The sequence below is a fragment of the Oryza sativa genome, chromosome 3 (assembly GCF_034140825.1).
Source record: "Oryza sativa Japonica Group chromosome 3, ASM3414082v1".
Classification (NCBI taxonomy): Eukaryota; Viridiplantae; Streptophyta; class Magnoliopsida; order Poales; family Poaceae; genus Oryza; species Oryza sativa.
The window spans coordinates 15,810,132-15,831,376 of record NC_089037.1 but is presented as its reverse complement, the minus strand read 5'-3'; the positions used below and the strand labels follow the sequence as shown (position 1 = coordinate 15,831,376).

The following is a 21,245-nucleotide window of genomic DNA, read 5'->3' as shown; positions in this document are numbered from 1 at the left end:
TGCATTCCATATGAGCCTGCTTCTTTCCATGTGGGCTAGGGCGAAGTGTTCGTCGGACACAAGTAGTACATACAACTATAGCAATTTACTAAAGGAAAATAGCTTCTCAGTTATAATTGAAAATTGATTAGAGTACCTTTTGATGAGATAGCATTGGCACACTCACTGCTCGGGGCATGACAATATTGTTTTTCCATGCTAGGCAGGTGAGGGACATAATTAGGTTATTTTTGTTTTAGGCTTATTAGCTTGTACTTTTAAGCCAACTTTTTAGCTTATGTGATTTATAAACCGGTGACTTTAAAACTGTTTAATGGTGGTGTCCTACCTCCGCTTCAAATTAGCTTTTGACTTAATAGTACAAAAGTGGCTTATAGCTCTATAATAAAAAGTTAAATAAAAAGACTACCTGTTTGTTTAGACTTAGACTTTTCGATCTATAAGTCGGTATAAAGGCCTAAGCAAAAAGAGCTGTAGGGCTTACTAATTACTCCCTCCGTATCATAATATAAGGGATTTTGAGTTTTTGTTTGCAACGTTTAACCACTCGTCTTATTCAAAATTTTTTGAAATTATTATTTATTTTATTTGTGACTTACTTTATTATCTACAGTACTATAAGCACAACTTTTCGTTTTTTATATTTGCAAAAAAAATTGAATAAGACAAGTGATCAAACGTTGCAAGCAAAAACTCAAAATCGCTTATATTGTGGGATGGAGGGAGTAGTACAAATTTAAAATATTCAAAATAATAACAATAATAATTCAAATAAAAAAAGGGGAAAAACTGCCGTTTCCCTATTTACCGGCTCAACCAGCCCAAGGGCTCAACGAAAGCGCCGCCCGCCGCCGCGTCATCTCTTCTCTTCTGTTAAACCCCCTCCGCCACCGTCGCTGCCGCCGCCGCCGCCTCCGGAGCCCGAGACGATGTCGCGCCTCGGCCGCTACGGCCCACCGGCGGTCCGCGACTCCTACTCCCTCCTCGTCCTCAACGTCTCCTTCCGTAAGTGCACTGCCCCCGTCTTCCCTCCTCCTCCGCCTCGCCGCCGTTCTTGCTCATGCCATGTATGTGTCAATGCCGCCGCCGCCGCGGACGCCCGCAGGCACGACGGCCGACGACCTCCTCGCGCTCTTCGACCGCTGCGGCGAGGTCCTCGACATCCGCATCCCCCGCGACCGCAGGTGAAACACCACCACCACCTCGACCTCTCCAGTTGGGAGGAGGTGTAGTTTTTTTTATTAGGGATTTGGGGATGGATTTCAATTTCGCTCATGGCCCGTGTGTGCAGGACTGGGGATTCGAGAGGGTTCGCGTTCGTGAGGTACAAGTACGAGGACGAGGCGCAGAAGGCCGTCGATAAGCTCGACGGTGAGTCTAAGGAAAAATATATATATTTTGTACTATGTTTGGTTTACCGAGATAATTCTCATACTAGTGTGTTTCACCGTGAAATTTTCCTCTTTTTTATTTCGGGTACAGGGAGGACGGTGGATGGGAGGGATATCATGGTGCAGTTCGCCAAGTACGGCCCAAATGCTGAAAGAATGTAGGAATTCCCCCCAACGTTTTTGTCCGTGTGTCGATTGCGCTACTGCTTGTTGAATCTGCCAACCTTTCTGATGCCTTGCTGTGCTGGTGTTTCTAAAATTCTGCGACGGTTATTAGTTCTTGATTGCATACAGTAGCAACCATTGTTGTTATATAGAATCTGAGTGTTGCCGTGTTGGGCTGCACGTGCAATGCCAAACAAATTTCCTGATTTTCTGCAGTGGATCAAAGAAGTATCTCGGTTAAGCGTGTATAGCATGTAATGCTGTGACAAGTTCACTGCGTTTTGGATGTTTCTTTGACGATAGTCAGATGTTAAACCATATGCCTAATAATTTGATTTAGTTGCCAGTCTTATCTTATGGTGTCTTTTCTCAGCTTTTGGTCATTTCTCATTGACAGCTTTTACACTCTTTTTTTCTTTTTCTTTTTCTCTCTCTTTTTTTTGGTGGGATAGAACTTTTATAATTGGGCCCTGCTTTACCAAACAAAAATAGTGTAATGAAAATTTGGGTGCTCTGCAACATACCATATCTGGTCAAGAAGTACCATTTCAGTCTTCAAAGCAATACTGACATCTTTTACACTAAATTTAGCATGGGTACTTTTTTTCTGCCAGAAAGAAAATATGTTGTAGGAAATTATCGGTTACAATTCTACACAAGAATGTGCATGTATGAAACACTCAGAAGTCAAAACGATTTCACACATTACATTTGCCTTTCTGTTTGTGTTTGCAGTCATAAGGGGAGGATTGTAGAAGAGATTTCGAAGCCAAGAGGCCGATCCAGAAGTCCTAGTCCAAAACGGAGGTAAATTATGTAGAGCAGTCCATTTGGATTGTACAAATGGCATATAGTTTGATGCTCAGCAGATGAGATCAAGAGGGTGGCCTGCAGCCTGGTCCTCATTGGGCTTGGCTGTTTTATTAGGAAGTTTGCTTGTTTGTTGGGCTAGATACATGCCACATGGGTTCTAAGTGCGTGTTTGATATAGTTAAATTGTACCAATATATATCATTGTAACTAGGTAATTGACCAGATTTATCAGGATCGTGTCCCACGGTATAAACTATGGCACATGAAGGACACACATCCCTCAATTTCCCATGCTTTTAAGTCCTGCATCCCAAGTCCCTGTCCCTTGAGTCCTTGACCTGATCAACCGACCCTGGGCTCATGGTGACTTTGGATATAGTCGTACAGTCATGACAATACATTCTATTAATTTCCATGAATATATACAGTAACTAAAATTACAGTTGATCTATGTCTCTTCAGTTGAAACAGTAACTCATGTGCTGAAATTACTAGACAAAGTTATTGAATTTGGATGGGTTCTTTTTCAAATTTCTAAATTTGCTATTCCTATTTTGTGATGGTGCTCATTTTTTGTGAAGGTATCGTGCTGACTACCGAGACAGGGGCTACCGTGATGACTATCGGGACAGACACTATCGTGATGACTATCAGGACAGGGAGTATAGGAGAAGCCGAAGCATAGAGAGGTATGAACGTGAGAGGTATCAAGAAAAAGGCTATCGTCGCAGGAGCCGGAGCATTAGCCCTGATTATGACAGGAGGCATCGCAAGAATGGGTATGCCTGTGGAGATGCTCTCCCTGTTTCGTTTTTGTCATACTTGACTGCATCCATGTTCAAACTATAAATCATTTCATCAATTACGATTGACAGTCAAAGCAGAAGTTACTCACTTACAGCTTCTCCTAGCAGGCCCAGGGATGAACGTTCTCCACGCTCTCGAAGCCCTTTGACCTAGCTGAATGCCCTACACAATATATCATAGATAGCTTGAGGTTTCTAAACAGTTCTCATTACCTCTAATGTTCTTGGCCTTGTCCAACGCGTTACTGATAAAGCTGCCGCTATCTTGTAGGATGAATAGACCGGAGCCTTGTCTGCTTGCTTAGGACGAATACTGATAATGGTGTAGTGTTCAACATGGCTGCATTTGAGCATCCAAGGCTGCTTCCTTGTTAACAAGACAGCACCTTTTGAGAACAATGTAGATTTCTGTTATTTTTTGTATCTACTTTATTTCTTATATCCATGTCAGTGCTATTTTTTCCCTCAATTGAGTGCTTATTATAGACTGTAATTTGCATGATGGAGCGAAGAGGTGTTGGTTGATAATTGCTCCGTATGCAAGTTGCTGTCATGATCTTGCGGTTGACGGACCATGTTGATGCTAAACACCTTGATGATGATTTTGGTGATTCTGAGGCTGATAATTTTGCTGCCCGATTTCATCCTTTCCTGTATGGGTTTTGCAAAGTAGAGGTTTAACTGTCAGATCATTTATACATAGTATTTGAAGTGTCTTGCTACCATGAATATGACCCTCGTATTGTAGTTTCTATCAGCAGTCCTGTTTGTTCTGTTAATTTTCCTTTTGTTCCTTACATGCTAGGTATCCTAATAGGCTTCTTTGTAGCCCATGAATTATCTAGGATCCGTACAAATCATCTGATGCTTAATGATGAGGCCTTAATTTTGATTCATGTGCAATGGATCAGGTTTAGACTGGCAGAGTAATATAAGGATCTTCTGGCCAGGTTATGTGGATGGTATCTATGGTACTTAATATGTCCAGAACATTGTTGCCTGTTGGCCAGCAGTGCTCCAATCTAGATAATGGTTTGAATCTTCCAAAAAAAAAGATAAGATAATGGTTTGCACATGTGTCTTGCACGTAAAGTTATGGAACCTGTAACATGTCCAACAGGAATGTGATTTGGATATAACAGTATGAAGCAGATTGATTCTCTCTTTCGCAACAAGTATTACATGCTGGAGTACATTGTTATCCACTTGTTTAATTATTACACTTAACAGCATTGCAATCTTGAAGGGAGGGTGCGCTGTTCTTGTTAGCATTGCTACTCCGTCCATTTTTTTAATATTATCATTTGTTTTATTCAAAATTTAATGAACATTGCAACAAAATAGTAAATGACATATATTTTTTATAAGGTGAATGGTTATTATGTCCAAAAGTCAATAACATTAGATATCTAAAAATGGATGTAAAAGGTTTTAGGCTTGAATACGGGTATTAAGAGAGAATGAAATTAAATGGGAGAATATTGTGATTGGTTGAGAAGAGAAAGTAGATGATGAATTTAAATGGTGAAAGATTGTGTTTGGTTGAGAAGGAAATGTAGGTGGAGAAATTGTTATATTTTATAACATTTTAAATACGTTTTAGAATGGAGGAAGTATTACTTGGTTCACCGCCCTAGCACCACATAAATTCAAGAAAAAAAATGTGATGTGTGGCCTGTGTGCCAACTGCCAACTGGGTACCATCCCACTTCAGGAGCTTTGCTGACGCGCGTGATCGTGTTCACCAATCGAATTTGCTAACCCGCTGTTAAACTAGCTAACAAAACCCATTTTTACTTCTAGCAGTCCACGGTCGCTTCCATCCTAAAATAAAACAAAATACTACGTGTTGAGTGGCTACTGACGTATTAACCTACAATATAGCCAGGATGGATGTCCAATTGCAATTGGTCAAGCTAATAATAATTAAGAAATCTATGCTCTATCCAGTGATTCCAGTCTATCCAACTTGCTAAACTAATCAGGGCCAACTTGCATACAACATTATTGGACCGACCATTTACGTCTTCTAAGCGCATTCAGCAGACCACAGCCACTGAATGACTGACATGTCCATAACCACTGAATGACTGACATGTAACACACCCCAGCAATCATTTAAAACAGAAGTACAGAGTTGGCTTGTTTTAACAACATGAAATGGTGTTAGTTCAGAAAATAAAAATAGTTAGCTGAAAACAGAAAAAAAAAATCTATGTTTGAGATTACACAAAATGTGAGTGAGAACAGACACGAATGGCCACGGCACAGACGACCTTCTCAATAATTAAGATACAAAGCTAATGGTCAAAAGCCAATCTAACTTGTTAAATTGGTGTTACAAGTTTGCCTGTACCTGACTAATCGACTAGAGTAGTAGTACACACTACACAGCTGCTAACTGCATGATCGGATCAAAACGGAGAAAGGTTTGCAGCAACAAGTACAATATTAACAGTCACAGTTGTTGAAGCTTCATGAGATAACTTCAGTTGTTTCTGCAAGATTTTGCATCCATGGGGTCTCCCTGCCCTCTTGGTGAATGTACAGATGAAGCATGCATCACTCTTTGGTTTTTAGCAGCAGCCTGGTGGTTATCATTCTGCATGGCAACAAAGAACTCATGACTTTGCTAGCCATGGGAAGTATGACAGCAAACAAATCCGAGCAGTGAGTTAAAATGGAACATAAACTAACATGTGACTTTAGTGAAGCCGCTTCATCAACAGCTCCAGTGACATGCTCTGATGGCTGATGGAAAAGCAACAGAGCTATGGACCGATCAATTGGATTTGTCTGTGTCTCGATGCTCCCAGGATCAACAAACCTACAAAACAGGAATATCAAAGTGGAAAGGCAACATATAGACAAAGCGGCCTTCTTACCTGTGTTAAAATTTTAAGTAATGTAAACAACAAATAATCTTCTATCTGAATAATAGAAGGGTAACATCTAATAAGGCAATAACCTAGATCTCACCTAAATGGTCAAAAAGGTTGTGTTTCAGTAGAATTGCTAAACGAGCTTTTTTTTAAACACATCATAAAAAAATCAATCCTCAAAATGAATCAATTAAGAAAAATAGTTCGTTTAAATAAGATTCAACACTTCATAATGATATAAGGTAGTAGCATGTGGTCAAACATGCATAAGTGGCGATATTTGGATAGCACAGACAAGTTTGCAGGTCAAACGATATGAGAAATGTATTTCACTGGAAAATGCCAGTAATAGAACTCATAAATATTTTTAACAATTAGAGAGGTACAAAGAGCATGTTTTCTGAGAAATCAACATACTTTCCCGAAGTTTCTGCATTTTGCATGTCCTTTACATTGTGGCTATCTCCATTGTTGTTCATTGTATTTGGGAAGACTTGCCTATTCTGCGCACTTCTTGCCAGGCGGTATAACCCATCTCGAATGCACATTTTTGTTTTCACATCCAACTGAAACAGCAAGGAAAAAGAACTCAGTAATGCAAAAATATAGCTTATATCCAAGATGCAGGTACAAATATGAACTTTAGTTATAACTATGTTGCGCTATTACAGACCATGAATGTAATCAATCCCCAGGCTATGATTGTTTTTTTAAGGGAGCTATAATGTCAAGACATAAGGAGGTAGTAGTGGGAACATCAAGGAGAAAAAGGTCGCTAGAATTAAATTACGAGCTGGAGGAAAGATATATCAAATATGTAGTTCATGCACAACCATAAAATGGACCACATTGCAGAAAATAAACTGCTATACCTGACTAACTGCATCCTGAAGCTGCCGAAAGCTGTTCTCTTCAACTGAGTTATCAGAAGAAATAGACGATACGAAGGACCCATCAACTACCATTGAGGTGCCCATTGCAACATCAGAATGACCCAAACCTCTTTTTCCTAAGGACCTCTTTCCAATTTCATGATTCTCACAAGGATATGAAGCCCTTCTTGTCAATGTTTGATGACCAGGATGTCCAGTCACATTATCACTGATAAGTTGTCCTGATGCCGAACTGGCCACTTTCTTCTGCACTGCACTCAATACAGAGTTTTAAACGTTGAATAAGATAATTACACCACAAGGAAGGAAAACATACTAGAAAGCATTCCGTATGACAATTTTGCACATATAATACCCTTCAAGTTTCTCTCTGCAAAGGAAGCCCCAGATGGAATGATCTGGCAATTTCTTTCTGGATAGGACTCAGAAGTTATGTTACTTGGTGAAGTTGAATCCAAGTGGTTCTTTTGGTTCAATAAATTCTGAGAAGAGCTTAGTTGAGAACCTGAAGCTATAGAAAACTTCTGATCTTCAGGCTGTTCCATGGCATTTTCCGATGAATATCGATTTCCAATCTGCGTAAAGATCATCACAATAAACCAGAAGAAATCAAAATTTATGATTTACTGGGAAAAATCCATTCTAATGGACATCATTCTACCAAGAGAAAGTTAAGTAATAGTAATAGGTGATGTTACAGGCCTACTCGCATACCTAAAGCTGCACTACAGAAACAATCCCATAAAAAATGCACTATGAATATTGATGACAACTAATGCAGTTAGGTAGTTACTGCACTGTAGGATCATGCTCAAGCATATTTAAGTGGCTTCTGTGCAGAAGGGAAATAGGACACAAATTAAAAATAATCTTTATATGAAAGAGGCTAATGCTGAACTCAATCATTTTTTGGTTCCAATCTTCCAAGAGAATGGTTGCAGATAGAGAAAGTTAGAACTTAATATGAAAAACATTATCTTAGTTACACTTGTACTATTCGAAACGCACCAATGACAAAATACGGATTTTAATGTGGTTATCTTTTTAATTCAACTAATTGAAAAGGTCAAATTACCATATCTAGGTTTTCCTGCCCAGTGCATATCTGGTCGCTGGACAACAATTCCATCGCATCCCTTTGGTAAGCCTATGGTAAAAAAAAAAGAAGAAAAAGGAATGAAAAAAGCATAATGCTTTGTGCCAGTTAATTCAACCTAGCAATCATTCTACTTGCCTGTTCGCCATAAACATCTTCAGGTTTTTGCTCATTGAACAGATAAGAGTCATCGAATTGCTCGTCACATACAGCACTTGAAGGATCAGCTGTTGTCAGGGATTTATCTTCCGTACAATTGAATGCGGAGAGGTCATCCAGGATACCATAATCAGAATACGAGGATTCAAACCCTGGTTGCATAGCAACATCAGAAGAGTACATGGCATCTGAAGAAGGAATCCATGACAGTTCATCCGTGTTCGGAAGTTGCTGCTGACCGTACGTGGAATCACACCTCCTTCCAGGAAAACAATGTATATTAGAAGGATAGCATTGTGTTTTTACTACCAATTAAAGTTAATCTGTCTCAAGACTTTAGAAGCTAGCAAGGGAAACATTCTGAATACCTGAATAAGTTGTCGACGTCCTCAAAATTATCAATAGCAGGCCAATCAATGTAGGTTAGATCATTATCTCCATAGCCATGACCAGTTTGTGGAGTACTCTGATTATTGAGAACAGGTGAACCATCATTGCTCAGAGCAAACTGAGAACTGTTCCAATTGTCTGTTGGATATCTTGTTTCAGAGATAGTATTCAAGGGAAAATCATTTGATTCAACTTTGCAGTTTTCTATGTGATCATGGTTGACATCCCGGGATACTATCCCATTAGCTGAATGGATTTGCTCTGAATTACATTTCTGCGAATCTGAATCAATCACTCCAGAGATGTCAACATGGGGTTTTTTTTCACTGTCAACCCGATGCTTCGACTTCTTGCTGGATATACTCACAGTCCCGGCTCCATTTTCATGTTCGCTATTATTGCTCCGAGCAAATCCATCCTTGAGCTTACCTTCAAACTGAAGAAGCTACATGTTATGTATTTGAAAGGGGAAAAAGGACTAAAGTCTACATGTCATGGGGCTAATACATGAAAAATCAGTGCAATGATAAGAGAAACAAGAGAGCATCCAAGGTTCAATGCAACAAAAATGATTGACTGGGTTTGATTCCTGGCGGAATTCAATATAGACTAGGTTTGATCCATGACAGAATTCAATATCTGGTTGGATTGCCTAGTAGGATTGCCCTATCTTTGCCTACGAATTTAACTCACTATTTCTGTAGGAGTGAAGGGTATACGCTAATCAAACACCAATTGTATTATATTACTTGTCAACTCTGCTTCAACCAAATAGAACTATCCCCTGATTGACACTTGGTACCTTTGACGAGGGGCTATCTATCCCACTAACAGCACTCATCTATCCATGACAAAAAGAATTTCAGCTCTACTTGGGTGGCTAGCACACTTGGATGCAAATGAAAATTAACACTTAACAAAGAGAATTGTTACACGAGATCCACATGTCCTCTTTTCTTTGGATCACCAGCTTATCAACAAAAGAAAAGCTAATTGACACCTAACAGTAAACAATTTAAGTTAACCAATAACAGGGAAAAGACTTCAAGTAAAACCATTAGTTACTGTTGAATCCAAAATTAGCTTTAACTCAGAATATACTGGTATATTCGATGTACAACAGATGTCAGCATATATACAGTATTCTATTTCTACCAGGATTAGTAAAACCAATTTGGCAGACTAAAAGGGGAATAAAGAAACTGAGCAGACTAATTTCTCGACATGTACCACTTGGAAGTCCATATTCCTCAAAAGAGAACCGAGTATAATTCCCTAGACGTATTCTCTTTTCATTTTTGTTTTACTTCATGCCAGAAATATCCACTGTAATTTACCTTAATGTTTTGAATTTTCTTCCTGAGCTAGATCAATCATATAAGAATTATCACCATGCCATATGCCCATATACAATCAAGAAGGCAAGAAAATGATTAATTTTCTTATTGAAAAAAAAAAGAGATTACCTCGCCCACCCTCCAATCTGGCATCACTACAAATTCTATCCGGGACCGAAACTGTACCAATTCACCGGATTTGATATCATATTCAACTCAGGATCCCCAGTTCTTGATCAATCCTGCAAATCAGAGAGGTAAAAAAGTGATTATAGTAATCTGCGAACTAAAAAGTATGTAAATTAAACAAAAAAAATCATGTTTTTCAATCAGATTAGTATGAATAGTTTTTGAATAAAAATAAAAAACAAGTCAATCCCAGAGGACGTTTGACTAGGTCAAATGATAAGAAAAGCAAAGGCAAATTCCTCATCGTATGCCATGAACAAGTAAATAAACCTACGGAAACTTTTCCGAGATGAACCAAAAACAGGCAAAGCAACAACTACTGAACCTGCGAGACAGCGAGAAGAAGAGGGAACTGAGAACGAATTAACTCACCTTCCCAATTCCAAACGCTCTGGATCAAAACCCTGCAAGGTAAGAAGCAAAAGAGAATCAAATTCCAAATCCCAGAATTAGAAGCAACTTCTGATGGACCTCCAGAAAGAAAAAAGAAACAAAAAAAATTCAACACATGGAAGAGATCCAAATCCAACTGTTCTTCCGCGAAAAGAAAAAAATAAATCAACCAAGAAATTACACCGACAAAACACGAAAAAACAAGAAATTAACACCAGCAAAAAACGAAAAGCCGAAGCAAAAGCCACAGAAGTACAGAACGACGGACCTCGAGAGCAAGATCAGAACATCAAATCCAAATCCCCACCCCCACCACAACGAACTAAAACCATCTCTTCAACATCCGAGGCCGAACACCACCAAACCACACCGAACACAAGGACACAAACACACAAGGAGTAATCGAAATTTCTCACCCAAAAAATTTAAAAAAAATCCCCGAAACGAAACGAGCGCTTCCGCGCTTAGCAAGGAAGGAAGAAGACGAAGCGGAAGAGAAAGCGAACGAACCGAGAGCTCCCAAAGCTGGCGCCGCCTCTGCTCTGCTCTGCTCTGCTCCTCGGGGTCTCCTGTTCGCGCGGTCTCTAGAGGCTTCCAGGGATTTCTCCTGCGAATTTCCTTTTTTTTTTCTTTTCTCTCTCCTCCTCGCGATTAAATTTCCTGATTTTTTTTTGAAGAGAGAATAGGAGAGATGGGTGGGTCGATGGGATGAGGGCGTGGAGTGCAAGTAGTAGTAGTAGCCAGCAAGTAAAAGAATAAAAAAATAAAAATGGTGGAGTACTAGTAGTAATTGGGGAGGGGGAGAGCTAGCGGCTGGGAGGGGGCGAGGTGGGCCCGGGGGCTGTGGGGAAGTAGTGGACGCGAGCGCCCGGCGCGATCCGATCAGTTGCTCGCCCCGGATTGGCCCCCCGGCCGCGGCCCCACAGCCGAAGCGTGGGGCCCACGCGTCAGTCGGATGGTTCTCGAAGCCGACTAGGCGAGCGCCAAGGCACGTGATGCCGTGGCCCGCTTGCCCACACCCAACGACTTTTCTTCTTACTTTTTTTCCGCTCTCCGGTGCGGTTTTTGGCTTGGTTTGGTGAGGTAGGCACTGGTTTTTTTTTTCCCGCATTTTTCGTTCGGACGCGCCCCCGGCGTGGCGTCTCAGGACGATCAGGGTGCACCGGAGACTACGAATATCACCTCCGTCACACGTTATAGCAAAATAGTACCGAACAAAACATATTCTAGAATTACGTATGTATTACGTATCTATAGAAATATTATATTACTAAGATGTTTCTTATCCAGTACTACTCTTTTTTTTCAAAAAAAATTCAAATCCTAGCAATAAATCAAGACAAACATTTATTTGAGATTTGATTTTTTTAGAATGGTGCAGGTTGGAATATATTATATTATAGATAGAGTAGTTGTATTCCATTATCGATTTTCTTTTTATTCCTAGTTTTGGGTTTGAAAGAAGGCCTACACTAAAAGGCGTGCTCATTGGTGTGGCAAACGTGACCAAATCGTATGCTCTCATCGAGTAAAAAACACGTGATACTATAATTTTTTTAACCAAACTGTATGTTCTCCCTTTTTTCAGGAGGGGTGTATTGCTCGCGTGAGGGAAGAGGGCGGATGGACGACCGCGCTTTAAGGTAGTAGAGACAAAATGGAGACATTAAGTTGGCTTGGATGAAATGCGCTAACGTGCATACCACGTAGGCAATTCTACCGGCACATCATCGTACTCCCTCCATTCCAAATTGATATACATATTTCATAGGTACACCGAGACCAAGAAAAGCTAATAACTCTCTCATACTATATTTACTCTAGCAACCAGGGGCGGATCCAACGTGGGTGCAGGGGGGGAACTCGAGTCCCCCCTACACCCATAAGACCTATGGATACCCCACGGAGCAACCCTTCGATTTTTTTCACCATAAATGATAAACTAAAGATCTTTAGATGGCTAGAGATTGAAGAAACTGTGTAATTGAGCCCCTCCAATTTTTTGTTCCTGGATCCACCCCTGCTAGCAACAAACTCAATGCATGCACCATTCCCACTATTTCCTAGCCAATAGCAAATCAAGATATTGCATGTGGGTTATAAAAGCTTGTGTGCATGGATACATGCATCAATGTCCATTTACTCTAAGGCACAAATAACGAATAGACTTAATGAATGAACACAAATATGTAGATCATTTAGGAATAACATTAAAAAAATTATATGTAGATCAATTTGGAATGGATGGAGTACATAGCAAAACTACATAAAAAAAACCATAATATGACTATTAGTTTGAACTAGTTTTTCCATAGTTTTCCATAACCTAGGGTGTAATAGGCAATTTCATATATTTGAAGGGTTGATTAAGGTTGGTTTTAGCACATTACCATATTTTGAATCACTTCTAAGGTTTTTCTTTTATGAAAGTAGTAAGGATTTAGGTAAAATAATTCTATAAAATTATCATTAACTATCATTACATTGGAGATAGGATACGGATTGACACGGTTTAGTGAAGAACATTGGTATTGTGCTCTTTCTACTACTGTAAGACTGCATTCATTCTCCTACAGTCCTACCTAACACATCCCCAAAGAAAACTATCCCTCAAAAATTGCCCTAGTAGAAAACCAAGAAAGCCAAGGGGTTTTCTTAACCAAACCGCATACTCTCCTTTATTTTTCTTTTTTTACAGGAGGGGTGCACTGCTCACGTGACATGAGGGAGGAGGGCGGATGGTCAGCTACATTTTTAGGTAGTAGAGACAAAATGAAGACGTTGGGTTGGCTTGGATGAAATGCGCTAACGTGCATGCCACGTAGGCAATTTTACCATCACATCAAACCACGATATAGTTTTCCATACTTTAGGGTGTAAAAGCCAGTTTCATATTTCAGTTTAGAGGGTTGATTAGACTAACCCCTTAAAAACGACGTTTAAGGTTGGTTTTAGTGCATATCTACAATATTTTGAATCAACCTCCAAAGTTTTTCTTTAATGGAAGTAGCTAGGATCGAGGTAAATAATTCTATAAAATTATCATTAACGGCCGGGCATTAAATTGGAGGTAAGGATATGGATCGACATGGTTTAGTGAAGAACATTAGTATTGTAGTCTTTCTCTATTACTATAAAATCACATTCATTCTCCTACGGTCCTACCAAGCACGTCTCCAGAGAAAACTATCTCTCGGAAAACCGCCCCGTAGGAAACCAAGAACACTATTGGACAACAGTTGAGCAATGGGTTCTTTTTAACCAAACCGCATGCTCTGATTTCTTTTTCCTTTTTTCACGGGAGGGGTGCATGTACCGCTCACGTGACGTGAGGGAGGAGGGCGGATGGTCAGTTGCACTTTTAGGTAGTAGAGACAAAATGAAGACGTTGGGTTGGCTTGGATGAAATGCGCTAACGTGCATGCCACGTGAGTAATTCAACCATCGCATTATTGTACATACCAAAACTACATACAAAACCACGATATAACTATTAATTGCACCAAATTTCCATACTTTATGGTGTAATAGCTACTTTCATATTTTAATTTAGAGGGTTGATTAGACTAATCCCTTAAAAACTTGACGTTTAAGGTTGGTTTCAGTGCATGTCTACAAGAATTTGAATCAACCTTGAGTGTTTTAATTTTAGGGAAGTAGCTAGGATCGAGGTAAATAATTATATAAAATTATCCTTATTAGCCATTAGATTGGAGGTAAGGATATGAATATACATGGTTTAGTGAAGAACATTGGTATTGTGCTCTTTCTCTACTACTATAAAAGTGCATCCGTTCTCCTACGGTTCTGCATTTCTACCAAGCATATCCCCTGAGGAAACTATCCCTCGAAAAACTGTCCCATGGAAGACCAAGAACACTACTGGACAACTGTTTGCCAACGTGTTTTTTTTAACCAAACAGCGTGCTCTCATTTCTTTTTCTTTTTCTTTATTATGGGAGGGGTGCTAGTACTACTTAGGTGATGTGTGGGATGAGGGGCGGATGCTCGATTGCACTTTTAGGTAGTAAAGACAAAATGAAGACGTTGGGTTGGCTTGGATGAAATGCGCTAATGTGCATGCACGTATACAATTCTACCATCGCATCATCGTACATACCAAAACTATATAAAAACCACGATATGACTATTAGTTTGAACTAGTTTTCCATACTTTAGGGTGTAATAGCTAGCTTCATATTTTAATTTAGATGGTTGATTAGACTAACCCCTTAAAAAACTGGACGTTTAAGGCTTGTTTTAGCGCATATCTACAATTTTATGAATCAACCTCCAAAGTTTTTCTTTTATGGAAGTAGCTAGGATCGAGGTAAATAATTCTATAAAATTATCATTATCGGCCATTAGATTGGAGATAAGGATATGTATCGACATGGTTTAGTGAAGAACATTGTTATTGTGCTCTTTCTCTACTACTATAAAAGCACATTCATTCTCCTACCGTTCTACCATGCATGTTCCCTAGAGAAACTATCCCTTGAACAATTGTCCCGTAGAAGACCAAGAACACTACGGGACAACAGTTGGCTAACAAGTTTTTTATCCAAACCGCAATGCTCTCATTTCTTTTTCTTTTTTTTCATGGCAGGGGTGCACGTACTACTTAGGCCACGTGAGGGAGGGAGGCGGATGGTCAGCTGCACTTTTAGGGAGTAGAGACAAAAGGAAGATGTTGGGTTGACTTGGATGAAATACGCTAATGTGCTTGCTACGTAAGTAATTCTACCGTCGCATCATCGTACATACCAAAACTGTAGACAAAACTACAATATAACATTTGTTGCACTAGTTTTCCATATTTTAGGGTGTAATAGCCAGCTTTATATTTTAGAGAATTGATTAAACTGATCCCTTAAAAACTACTAGATTATTAAAGTTGGTTTTAGCATGTATCTACGATATTTTGAATCAACAACCAATGTTTTCTGTTTTATGAAACAATAACTAGGTTTGAGGTAAAATAATTCATCTAGAATTACGATTATCGGCTATTAGATTGGAGCAAGAATTTATGGATCAACGCGGTTTAGTGATGAACACTTGCTTCATGCTTTTTCGACATGACTATAAAAGTGTATTTGTCCCTAGCTACCAAGCACGCCACTAGAGAAAAACATCCAAAAAAAAAACCCTTCCTAAATAAACTGCCCTGTAGAAAACCAAGAAGGGACTACCGTTGATCATCTTCTCATAGACCCTGTTGCACAAGAAAGCCTAAAGCAGTCATGGTGTTTTCTATGCACAACAGCCCCGGTCAGCCAAATCGTTAGGTAAGAATATTTATAATTGCTTTTTTTCTTTCAATTACATGAAAAGATGTACGCTGTTGAATAATGAAAAACAAAGATTAATTCATAACCGCGCTAAATCCCTACTAAAAACTCACTCGCTTGCCGCATCTCGTATGTGCATTATAATATATATACGCCAGGAATTGAACAGGAGACGTTTCACTTTGTATTCACAGCTGCATTTTAGGCAACATACCAACCAATTTATTATTTGTCAACAGTACAGATCTGGCGTACACAATGAAAGGAGAGACACCAAAGCAACGGCATCTTCAGTCACAGAAATGAGAGCGCACACCATGTAGGCTGTTCCATTTGAGTATGTCACAGCAAAGTGACTGACCATACCAAACTACAACACCACAACAAATGTTATGCTAGGAGAGCATAGCCTGTCTTTACCCACATCAGCAGGAAACAAACTTTATGCCTAACCGTCGAAACAGGAAAGCAAACTGGCAGCTCAATCTGCTGATAGAACGACTCCTAGGGTTCATCCTAAAGAGGAAAACACGGACAGCGACGGTGTCCACCAGAATGCTAAACCAGCGCAATGCTGCTCTCGCCGCCAGGAGGCTTGCGGTTCCCGCTATGATACTCTCGGGTTGGCGCCTGTCCTTCCGCGAATATGTTGCTCCCAGTCATTTCTTTCAGCTTCGCGGTGCTCAGATGCTTCTCCGCAGAAGCAGGGGCCTCGTCTCCTTTGAATATGTTGTTGCCTGTGAGATCGGTGAATTTCTTGCCAGTTATCTTCTTTGCAGTTTTCGTCACGCTGTCAGTGTTGGCCTCCCCAAACGAGAAGCTGCTCACCTGTTTGAGGAGAACAGTTATTTGTTAGATTGCATTTCAGGACACATAAATCGAATGAAGGAACAAGCAGGTAGCAGTACATTTGCATTTCTCACAGGTGTGTGTGAGGCACCGGTGCCATTTGCTGTGTTCCTTGCCCCATTAGGCCTTACATCTTGAGGGTCAAAAAGGCCATGGCCACTGAGTTCCTTTGATTTTGCATTTGAAATCTGCTTCTTCATCTTACTGTCTGCTTCACTTTGCAGAGTACCGCTAAGCTCACGCTGCTTTGCTACCTCAGCCACTGAAGTTGGCTTTTTGGGAGGAACACTTCCATCCTCAGCAAATGAAATGTGGCTCACAGTAACTGGCTGCAGATATTAAAAAAAATGCTTTAATCTCCATATCGTTCATTATGGATTCATCTGATGTAATGCAGTAAACCTAAGTCATGTTAGACAATACTACTGCCCCTCCTTGGCTCCCCTTTATTGAAAAAATAATTATCAATTTTGCCCATACCGCAGATTCACTAAGTACATTCTATAGATAATAAAATTGTGAAGCGAGAAACGATGGCAGCAACAGCAACCCATAAAGAAAAACAAGGCTAGTAGTAATGTTCATTGTTGAACAAATTAACCCTACAGTAGGACATTTGGGAACTTTTACCATGTAATCAGACCAATACGTTGGCATGATGATATTTGACATTTGAAGTGGGTAGAGCAAAAATATAGTATAGAAAACGAAAAGCTAAGCAATTTTCAGTTCAAACAACTAACTACAACTTGGATTAATAGGTTTTGTTCAACCCATCAATCTGAACTAATTTGTTCCACAGAGAAGCTAAAATACGCATTAACAACGCCGCGAGCTTTTCTCATAACTTTCACGCTAACAAGCAACACAGCATTGCAAAATTATGCACCCATCATATGAAATCGTGTAATTTCCAACAATAATATCTACTCTAGCATTACTCTAGTGCAAGAGAGAAAACCCCCAATCTGGTGAATTCGCTCCATTGCATCTCCCTAGAGCGAGCGAGCAAGCAAGCAAGCACCTGGTAATTGCGCGGGGCGGCGCGGCCGGGCGCGGCGGCGCTGCCGGGCTCCTCCGCCTCCCCGTCGGCGCCGGCCGCGAAGATGCCGCTCCCGGTCATCTCCTTCCACTTGGGCGCGGAGCATGGCTTCCTGAGAAAACACACACAAACACACAACCAACCAATCAATCGATCAATCCAAGCCGAGAAAGTAAGCGCGCAGGTCGGGATCACGCTTGATCTGGATCAAGACGACGACGACCACCACCTCCACCTCGGATCCCCCATTTCCTTACCTCTTGTTGAGGCTCTCGGCCTCCTCCTCCGTGACCTGGCCACCGAACACCACCTTCCTCAGCGCCTCCGATGGCTGCAAATCCGAGATGCGTGAGCTCAACCAAAAAAAAAAAAAAGAAGAAGGTCATCGGTGTGGAGGGGAAACCTGGTGGGGGCGGCGAGCGGGGGAGGGGGTGGAGGCGGCGTGGCCGTCGGGCTGGTGCTGCTGCTGCGGCCAGGCGAGGAGGTCGGCCGTCGAGGTGTGGGACTTCCTCACCGGCGCCGGCCGCTCCATCTCCTCTCCTCTCCTCGCGCTTTCTCTCTCTAGGCTCTACTAGACTATAGGCGTTGTTGTTTGTTGGTGCTATTTCTCTCTCTAGAAAGGGAGGTGGTGCGTGCGTGAGACTCGTGAGGTGAAGTAGTAGTAGTTAGGTGGTGTTTTGATCCAGGGACTTAACTTTAGTCTCTGTCTTTAGACACTAATTTAGAGTATTAAATATAGACTACTTACAAAACTAATTACATAAATAAAAGCTAATTCACGAGATAAATTTTTTAAGCCTAATTAATCTATAATTAGAGAATGTTTACTGTAGCATCACATAGGCTAACCATGGATTAATTAGGCTCATTAGATTCGTCTCGCAAATTAGTCTAAGATTATGGATGGGTTTTATTAATAGTCTACGTTTAATATTTATAATTAATTTTTAAACATCCGATGTGATAGGGACTTAAAAGTTTTAGTCCCATCTATACAGGGCCTTAGTAGTGTGATGGGCTGGAGCTGGAGGAGGAGGGTGAGGTCTAGTCTAGTCCATACGCGTGGCTACTGTAATTACTGCCCACTGACAGGTGGGGTCAGGTGTTCTTTCTTTTTTTTTCTTCTCCCAGTGCCGGTGGGACGGGGAGTGTACCGGGGGTGAAAAATGGGGTGCTGTAGCACATCGCGCACGGGCTTCACGTACACAGACGGCCAACCAGATCAGTGAAAGCACTGTAGTTGGTTGGTTCGTTCGCTTGTTTAACGCCGTCTTTAGTTCCCAAATATTTCTTCAAACTTCTAACTTTTTTATCATATCAAAATTTTCCTATACACAAACTTTCAACTTTTTCATTACATCGTTTCAATTTCAAATAAACTTTTAATTTAAGTGTGAACTAAACACAGCCTAAGTATAGTACTACATGCCCCATTGTTTGGTTTTTTTCCCTATTAGGGAATAAAAATAAATTTGTATGTAAAATTTTTATATGTGTTACTGGTAACTTGAAAGTCAATACTAAAAAAGAAATTACGTTGAAAATATCTCAAAATTAAACTTAAAATTAATTTTGAAAATTTAAAATTGGTTTTTTCTTTGGCTTATTAGGCCATTCGATGGGAGCCTACATATAAAATAGGTGCACTTTGTGACTAGTAATAGTTTTATAGAGTGGTACTGTATTTTCACATTTTTTTCCTATGCTATTTTAAAAGATAGGGGTGGTAAACTGGTAATGGTGAGCCTGCCTTCACTACTATTAACTGATATACTGTATGAGATAATTAGGTCGGTGCTCCTTGAAGAAATGCTCTGCTCGCTCTCAACAGTTTCTTGGCCATACAGTCACAACGAGTGTCTACTTGAACTGGCATACAATTCAAAAATCATTATTGTGTCTATTGTTATAGCTTAATGTTGGTTGGTATTAGTAACCTTGAGTGATATTTTAATTATCAACAAGAAAATCAGTGCGCTTATTGGCGTGCCTGCTATATGGCTTATCTTATATGCCCATTAGTCAATTGCATATACATATATTTAGTAAAATAAATTGATTTTATAATTTGCTTCAAGAGTATTACTATTTCAAAGAATCTCTTAATGTGAGTTTAGCTTTCAATGTAACCAATATCTGAAATATGTTCTATTTTGAGGGAAAAAACCATAATATTTTTTTCTAATGTTACTTTTCCTTATCTATTTATTTTTCTGATAGTGGCCAAAAGATGGCAAATAAATAAAGATATGTTTAGTAGATACTTTATCATATTACTGAGCTGGTTGGTTATTGGAAGAACCAAAGTAGTTGTTCAAATGTTAGAAGGCTCTCGATTTCTCCATTTTAGTTTATTACTTGAGAATGTTCTACATTTCCAAAATTGTTTGTTTAATAGAATGGCTCACTTTTATTTTAGGGGAAAATCTGGGTTTTTTTTTGGAGAGATCAGTTTTTTTCTACCTATTTCCGGTTTAGGAAATAAAAATAAATTTTTGAGGACAGCCCGTTATTTTGTTTCAATCCTCGTGAATTGGTAGTAGGTGACGTGAGTTTGGGGGAGTTGGTTGGATAACGCTAAATTTGGTAGCACCCCCTATCAGCAGATGCATGAACGATAAAAAGGATTCAGCTGTTGTCGTGGAACATCATGTGTGTTTGTTTGTACTGTAGTTTGACTCGGAGGGTGGAGGATCCCACTCACTCTGCGTACGACGCGACGAGCGGTTGGGATTCGCCGCGGAAACGCGAGCGCGACACATCAGCGTCCGTCCGATCCGGACCGACCAACCGGCCCGCGGCCGCCAGTGGTCCAGCCGCGTACGGGCCTTCGGGCCCTTGGGCCAAATGGTGGCCTTCCTCTGGCACGCCACGTCCCGTCAGGCCCACTAACATGGGGCCCATCCCTGTAGCGACCGGGCCCGATGCAGGGGGGCTCACTACCGGCGTGCAGGCCCAGGAATAAGCCGGTCTCGGATCAGAAAATGATCGGAGAACTACCATCTACCTCCAACATTTAATATGCCCGTCTCCAACATTTAATATGCCCGTGCTAAACGCTACGGTCTAATTGTATTATCTTTAATAACTTTTAAATTTTCATGTTAGAAAAAAAAAGTGTCTTCTATGATATAGATATGAGCAATTGAGCTTTAACTCAATTTATATCGTACATCAGATATATTTCATGCAAAATACAGTAATATAATATTGTGCATCATATTACAATGATGTGTACATCAATAAAGGAATAACCACTTTTCATAATATGATTCACATGTCTAAAGGTATTTCTATGCATTAAAAGAGCTAACCGTTCAACATGTTCGTTTTAGAACCTTTTCTATTCAGAACTTCAAAGTGGAAGGATATGATCACATCAACATAAATGTTACTCCCTCCAATCCTCAATCCTATTTTAAGTGCGGCCATACTTTTATGTGCTTAACTTTGATTGTCCGTCTTATTTGAATATTTTTTAAAAATATTTAAAAAATAAGTCACGCATAAAATACTATTTATGTTTTGTCATCTCATAATAACAAA

General features: G+C 40.1%; 3 protein-coding genes across 26 annotated transcripts; 1 reads left to right on the top strand and 2 right to left on the bottom strand.

The window, feature by feature from the left end:
- Positions 1-834: 834 nt before the first annotated feature.
- On the top strand, positions 835-3,801 carry LOC4333005 (serine/arginine-rich splicing factor SC35). 4 transcript variants are annotated; one of them, XM_015773659.3, is made up of 8 exons: positions 835-1,005; positions 1,106-1,184; positions 1,292-1,371; positions 1,483-1,549; positions 2,292-2,363; positions 2,951-3,148; positions 3,284-3,366; positions 3,447-3,801. In XM_015773659.3, the coding sequence occupies exons 1-7, from the start codon at positions 930-932 to the stop codon at positions 3,327-3,329; spliced, it is 618 nt and encodes a 205-aa protein (XP_015629145.1). In that variant the 5' UTR covers positions 835-929; the 3' UTR covers positions 3,330-3,366; positions 3,447-3,801. The 4 variants fall into 4 exon arrangements, with proteins under 4 accessions (XP_015629145.1, XP_015629144.1, XP_025879505.1 ...); XM_015773658.3 differs by having other exon boundaries at positions 3,281-3,366; XM_026023720.2 differs by having other exon boundaries at positions 1,292-1,549.
- Positions 3,802-5,376: 1,575 nt separating this feature from the next.
- LOC4333004 (protein LNK1) lies at positions 5,377-11,110 on the bottom strand. Of its 21 annotated transcripts, none has more exons than XM_015775870.3 (12): positions 11,025-11,110; positions 10,494-10,525; positions 10,062-10,174; positions 8,574-9,031; positions 8,185-8,464; positions 8,026-8,097; positions 7,456-7,525; positions 7,306-7,362; positions 6,930-7,201; positions 6,475-6,623; positions 5,873-6,002; positions 5,377-5,777 (listed from the first exon to the last, which is right to left on the bottom strand). In XM_015775870.3, exons 3-12 carry the CDS (start codon positions 10,083-10,085, stop codon positions 5,664-5,666), a joined length of 1,626 nt encoding a protein of 541 aa, XP_015631356.1. In that variant the 5' UTR covers positions 10,086-10,174; positions 10,494-10,525; positions 11,025-11,110; the 3' UTR covers positions 5,377-5,663. The 21 variants fall into 21 exon arrangements, with proteins under 21 accessions (XP_015631356.1, XP_066164434.1, XP_015631349.1 ...); XM_066308337.1 differs by having other exon boundaries at positions 8,185-8,461; XM_015775863.3 differs by having other exon boundaries at positions 7,306-7,525.
- A 4,897-nt stretch (positions 11,111-16,007) lies between these two features.
- On the bottom strand, positions 16,008-18,326 carry LOC4333003 (uncharacterized). Its single transcript, XM_015777804.3, has 5 exons — positions 18,103-18,326; positions 17,957-18,030; positions 17,682-17,811; positions 16,717-16,986; positions 16,008-16,636 (listed from the first exon to the last, which is right to left on the bottom strand). Exons 1-5 carry the CDS (start codon positions 18,229-18,231, stop codon positions 16,367-16,369), a joined length of 873 nt encoding a protein of 290 aa, XP_015633290.1. The 5' UTR covers positions 18,232-18,326; the 3' UTR covers positions 16,008-16,366.
- Between the last annotated feature and the right edge of the window lie 2,919 nt (positions 18,327-21,245).

Coding starts and splice junctions, on each gene's coding strand:
- LOC4333005 (XM_026023719.2), top strand. CDS start 930: ATGTCGCGCCTCGGCCGCTACGGCCCACCGGCGGTCCGCGACTCCTAC. Junction 1,006..1,105: donor CGTCCTCAACGTCTCCTTCC/GTAAGTGCACTG, acceptor GGACGCCCGCAG/GCACGACGGCCGACGACCTC. Junction 3,149..3,280: donor AGGAGGCATCGCAAGAATGG/GTATGCCTGTGG, acceptor AGCTTCTCCTAG/CAGGCCCAGGGATGAACGTT.
- LOC4333004 (XM_015775863.3), bottom strand. CDS start 10,085: ATGCCAGATTGGAGGGTGGGCGAG. Junction 8,098..8,184: donor AAGATGTTTATGGCGAACAG/GCAAGTAGAATG, acceptor TTTTTACCATAG/GCTTACCAAAGGGATGCGAT. Junction 5,778..5,872: donor CGGCTTCACTAAAGTCACAT/GTTAGTTTATGT, acceptor GTTGCCATGCAG/AATGATAACCACCAGGCTGC.
- LOC4333003 (XM_015777804.3), bottom strand. CDS start 18,231: ATGGAGCGGCCGGCGCCGGTGAGGAAGTCCCACACCTCGACGGCCGAC. Junction 17,812..17,956: donor GCCGAGAGCCTCAACAAGAG/GTAAGGAAATGG, acceptor GTGTTTTCTCAG/GAAGCCATGCTCCGCGCCCA. Junction 16,637..16,716: donor CACCTGTGAGAAATGCAAAT/GTACTGCTACCT, acceptor CTCCTCAAACAG/GTGAGCAGCTTCTCGTTTGG.